Genomic DNA, 5257 nt, shown 5'->3' with positions numbered 1-5257 from the left:
AAAAAATACGACCTGATTAAACGCGCAAATTTGTTTTTCAAAAATGTTAATATAGATTGTACACATACTTTTTTCTTCATCGATTGAGTAATATATGTCCGTTTTAAAAAATTTGAATCATAGCATATGCAGAAAAAAATCGAATTTTTTTATTAAGTATATATATTTTATAATAGTTCAAAATAATATAAATATAAGATCATATAAAAGTGATGAGAATCATATATTTATGTTTTAATTAGGTAGAGAGGTTTTAGGAAATTAATTCAAATTTGTTATATTAGCATTAAATAATCATATTTGATTTCTATATCTATAAAAACTGTAGAGAATATGCCATAAATAAAGAGTTTAGGTATAGTAATTAGTTGAGAAAATCTATATTTTTTAGATTTTATTGATTAATTTTCGTTTTTTAGTTTTGTCAAAAATAAGGAAAGATCCGATTGAAGATTTCCGGGTCAAAATTAAATAAAATTTGACCCCATTAAGAACCCCAAAAGGTGTTGCAAAAATGTATAGTAGATTAAGACGAGAGAGTTGAGGAAAAAACTCAAACGACCAAAAAAAAAAAAAACAGAAAAACTCCTAAGTCTCTGAAGTGTTTAAATTCTGTTTCCGGTTACCCATTCGGATATCGGATAAAATCCGAAATCGAACCAATACCCACATATAATGACCAAAACCAAACTGAACCGACTTTTTCGGATCGGTTCATGTTTGAATATTCCGGTTTTGTTTTTTACAACAAGTCCAACAATTTCATAAGCTCACACCATATTGGCGATAAATGCTCTGGGCTTTTTCTCAATTTCTCTGTTCTAAGAATCGAACAAGAATTAAGAAAAAAAAAAAAAATAGTTTTAAAGATTCGTTTGAGTATAGCTCTCGAAGCGATGAATTCTCCATTTTCTTTTACCGAAATTGAGCCGAAAGAGGATTTGATGAGCGACCCCGTTTTCATGGAGCCGTGGCTTGAATACAAACGTCAGCGTCCTCACAGCCCTTCTTCTTCGTCACCACCGCAGCTTGAAGATCTTACGGAGGAAGAGTATCTCGCTCTCTGTCTCGTAATGCTCGCCAAAGATCAGCGGTCGCAAACGCGATTTCAACAGTCGCAGCCCCAAACGCCTCACCGAGAATCAAAGAAGCTTTCGTACAAGTGTCGGGTTTGCCGAAAAAAATTTCAGTCGTATCAGGCCTTATGCGGTCACAAAGCAAGTCACGGATTCAAACAACCAACGGGAATCGCAAACGCCGATGATTCATCAACAGCTCCGACCGTCTCCGCCGTGGCCGGAGAAAAACATCCAATTTCCGCCTCCGGCATGATCCACGAGTGTTCCATCTGTCATAAAGTGTTCCAGACGGGTCAAGCTCTCGGCGGTCACAAATCTACTCACCGAAACAAACCACCAACGAAAGTCGCAAAAGCCGATGATTCATCAACAGCTCTGACCGTCTCCGCCGTGGCCGGGGAAGAATATCCGATTTCCGCCTCCGACAAGACCCACGATCGAGTGTTCAATCTGTCGTAAAGTGTTCACGACGGGTCAAGCTCTCGGCGGTCACAAACGCTGTCATAGATAGTGTCAGTACGAAGGCGCTAATTGGTTACTATTTTAATGAAGAAGGTTGATGTTTTTTTTTGGTTCAACTAATGAAGGTTTAATATCTTAATTACGAAGTCGACCCCCGCGGATAAGTAAACTGAAAAAAAAGAAATTAACATTGCTAATTCTTTTTTTATATTTTAAGTCATTGTTATGTAAGAGTTTCTATATAGAATCGGTATTTCAAATTTAGTTTCTCTACCAATTTGGTTTTTTTTTTGTTTTTCTTGTATTAGAATAATAATACTGATGATTACATAACTAACCTAATGAAAAACATCAACGAAAGGTTTGTGATCGGTTGGTCTTTACTGCTATAAGATTGAGAAAGATGATATGTGATTCTGGAACTCCCTTGCTTAGAAGCAAAGTTATAGCTTTCACTGCAGAGTATCCTGTTACCACCTTTCCAAGACCAGAAAAATCAAAAATGTTTAATTAGTTTTGATTTGATGAAAAACAGATGATGAGTTTAATTAATTTACTTGGCTCACAAGTATTAGAGAGAAATAAGGTTCCTTGGGCAATATATGTTTTGGGGATCCTCCTCCCTAGAGAATTAGGTCCATATATTACTAGTAACAAGCTCAACACGTACGTTGTTCGTGTAACTGAGACATGATCATATACTGTTACTGGTCAAACAGTGATCTCTAACGCCATTGGATAAATTCTCCATGTCTTGTTCAATCTTATGATAGTCTTAATTAAAAGAAGAAAGATAACGAAAAGGATAGTAAGTATTCAGGACACTGCGTGTAGAGATATTAGCGGGAACAAAAAACACTGTCATCTCCAGTCGAAAGCCGGCGACTCAACGGAAAAAGAGAATTTGGTAAACCAGCCGGTACGATTTGCACAAACCAAAGTTGAACTAGCCGGTAAGAAAGTTGTTTTTTTATAGGATTCGAAAGAAAGACAGAATTAGAGTAACAAGATCCTTAAACATGGGAAAATCAGAGATTTGATATCGATTCATTCATTCCTCCATAGCTTCACCGACTTCTGTAATTTCGACTCGCTCCAGCAATGGGGTGATTTTGGTAAGAAGAACCTCTGTTACACAATAAACCAACAAGATGATAAGTGAGAAATTAAAAGCCTGAGGGTAACGATATGCAAGTTTAATTTGTTTGTTGTGTTGTGCATGTGTTCAAGAGTAACATAATTACCGGTTTTCTTGGTGAAGGAATAGCCTTTGCTGCTGACATAGGTTCTTGGGTTTGGTTCCATGTAATTCCTCAGGTATTCCTTGTTCCCCTGTTTGCCAACACAGTGTCAAACAATAAGCTCGAAAAGAGTTTAAATTTGGAAGTGAAAAACTTGGTCAGCTTGCTGCTGAACATGATTGCATTGCATGCATTAAACCAAATGGAGAGGACATTTTGCATTAATATAATGGCAATGCTGACCAAAGGGAGTTTTGTACATTAATCAAAGGTACTGCATGGTTAAAGAAGCAGGGTGAAGAGACAAACCTTTGTGATCACGCAGATGTCTACGTTGCTACCACTACCCAGGTCATTGAATATACCAGAGCATATGGCTTCAGCGACCAACTTAATTCCTTCATCCCTCTAGAGTATTTTATTTTGTAACAAGAAATTAATCAGACAGAAGAAGATAATGCATCTGGAAACTGAAAGATGAATATTTTCGCTTTACTTACAGTTAGGCCTTCTTTGTACTTCGCCTCAAACACAGACATAGCAGCAAGAGAACCAGAACCCATTGTAGCAAATGGAAGAGTTTCAGTTAAACCGTTTGGGTCAATCTGTGTGTAAGACAAATAGTCAAATGTCATATATATATATATATCATATATATATATATGGATAACAACAAACAAACAAACAAAAAAGAAAAGAAAACTCTTCTCAGTAGATAGCATCTAAAACTTACAGTATGCAGATGTGGGCCAGTGATATCAACTCCACCAAGCACAAGCGCAGCAGAGACATGACCTTGATAGCTGAAATAAAACTTAGGCAGCTAAGCAATCTATGTTTCTCTAAGACGAGTTTCTGTAATAGATAGAACAAAAAAAGTTTACCTGAAAAGATGTTTTTTGAGGAGAGTTAAAGCAGTAATAACCCGAGAGTCACGACCAGTCTCGTAACGATGCAATCGCAGCTGTGAGCTGACCATATCTGGAAAATGAGAATGAAGTTAAAACATACCGATGCATTATGTCAATTAGATTCTGATTTCTTTAACAGGTAGAGAAAACAAAATCTATCAACAAAAGGGTTAGAAAGGAGATACCAGTAACTGCTTCAGTGTCAGCCGCGGTTCCTGCACCACAACAATATATGTTTGGTGCCATATAGTGAATCTTTTCACAGTTTTTATCAGCAACAATGGGCCCCTCGGTCGCTCGGGTATCTGCCCCTAGTATCACACCATCCTATACAAAAACCGAATAACAAAATCAACAACATTGTACAGATTCCACAATCCTTTTACTCAATATATATAGCCAAGAAGAAACTATGGGAGGATGAAAACCATACCTTGAAAATCAAACCGACAATGGTTGTTCCGGTCTTCAAGAAAGACGGAGCTTTAAGACCCTTTTGTGTAAGCATCTCATTTCTCTTACACAAGTCGAAGCTAAACCCACCCTTTGCCGAAACATCTACTGTTGATTGCGACATTTTTTAAATTGAACACCCTACAAGAACAAAAGTGAGAACCCGCAAGAGAGAAAAAAAACAAAACATATGTTGTTTTCATGACGAAATTCATAACAAAACAAATCTACCTCAAGCAAAACAACAACCTTAATTCTACATCTTTACATCCAAAGCTAACGTCTTCCCCTGTTTGTCCCCAAAAAAAAAAAAAAAAAAAAAAGCTAACGTCTTTCCCAAGCTTCCATTACACAACGGAAAGTTCACAACCAGATCTTCTCACTTAGAAGACAGTAACGAAATTCTAAAGCAAACCCAAGAAAAAATTATACTTCAGAACTCAATTGATTCACCTCTTTGTCCCAAGTTTGGTTAGAAGAAACACGATGCACATAGTCACATAAAGACAACGAGAGAGAGAAAGAGAGAAAGAGAGCGCAAGAGAGAGGAATTACAACAAACCTGAAACAAATCCGGCGAGAGATCCGGCAAAGTAGTGAAAAAAAAAACCTAAGTCTCTTAATTCTTTCTTTCGTCGGAGAATGAGAGAGGAGGAGAAGAGAATCAATGTTGTCTGACGAAAAAAAAAAGAACAAAAATCAATGTTGTTTCTTAATATTTATTTGTAGGAAGATCTTTGGGCCAAAAGAAAATGAGGTATTTGGGCCCTTGAGGGGTAAATAAAAGTTATTATTAGTAACGTTAAACAAAAAAAAAAAAAAAAGTTATTATTAGCATTTTTTTTGTAACTTAACTTTCTTCTTACAAACCTCTCCGAAATCAGTCATTACCCAAAGCCATAAAGTTGGTACAAGCACACACATAATCTCACTTTTCATTGTCTCATTCACTCAGTGTCACCCACATACTATACACGCTATAGTTTCTAGTCTCCATTGTTTTTTTTTTTTTTTTTTATGAACCGCTTTAGTCTCCATATAAAGATTTTGTTAGTATAAGTTTATCTCTCAGCATGCAGTACCTATTTCACTTTCGTATGACTTCAGTTCT

At 36.4% G+C, this 5257-nt stretch overlaps 2 protein-coding genes across 3 annotated transcripts; one reads left to right on the top strand and one right to left on the bottom strand.

Annotated features, from left to right (window-relative positions):
- Nucleotides 1-752: 752 nt before the first annotated feature.
- On the top strand, nucleotides 753-1786 carry LOC9298581 (zinc finger protein AZF2; the record flags this gene model as incomplete). Its single annotated transcript, XM_002862459.2, has 1 exon — nucleotides 753-1786. A coding segment is annotated over one exon (786 nt), but the record flags the coding sequence as incomplete, so codon positions are not given.
- Nucleotides 1787-2429: 643 nt separating this feature from the next.
- On the bottom strand, nucleotides 2430-4838 carry LOC9298582 (proteasome subunit beta type-7-A). Of its 2 annotated transcripts, XM_021012280.1 has the most exons (9): nucleotides 4709-4838; nucleotides 4127-4287; nucleotides 3879-4020; nucleotides 3667-3763; nucleotides 3516-3585; nucleotides 3283-3387; nucleotides 3092-3190; nucleotides 2786-2873; nucleotides 2430-2669 (listed from the first exon to the last, which is right to left on the bottom strand). In XM_021012280.1, the coding sequence occupies exons 2-9, from the start codon at nucleotides 4268-4270 to the stop codon at nucleotides 2593-2595; spliced, it is 822 nt and encodes a 273-aa protein (XP_020867939.1). In that variant the 5' UTR covers nucleotides 4271-4287; nucleotides 4709-4838; the 3' UTR covers nucleotides 2430-2592. The 2 variants fall into 2 exon arrangements, with proteins under 2 accessions (XP_020867939.1, XP_002862504.1); XM_002862458.2 differs by lacking the exon at nucleotides 4709-4838 and having other exon boundaries at nucleotides 4127-4445.
- Nucleotides 4839-5257: the final 419 nt, after the last annotated feature.

This window comes from Arabidopsis lyrata (genome assembly GCF_000004255.2).
Source record: "Arabidopsis lyrata subsp. lyrata unplaced genomic scaffold ARALYscaffold_398, whole genome shotgun sequence".
Taxonomy (NCBI): domain Eukaryota; kingdom Viridiplantae; phylum Streptophyta; class Magnoliopsida; order Brassicales; family Brassicaceae; genus Arabidopsis; species Arabidopsis lyrata.
This window is presented reverse-complemented; position numbering and strand designations above follow the sequence as displayed.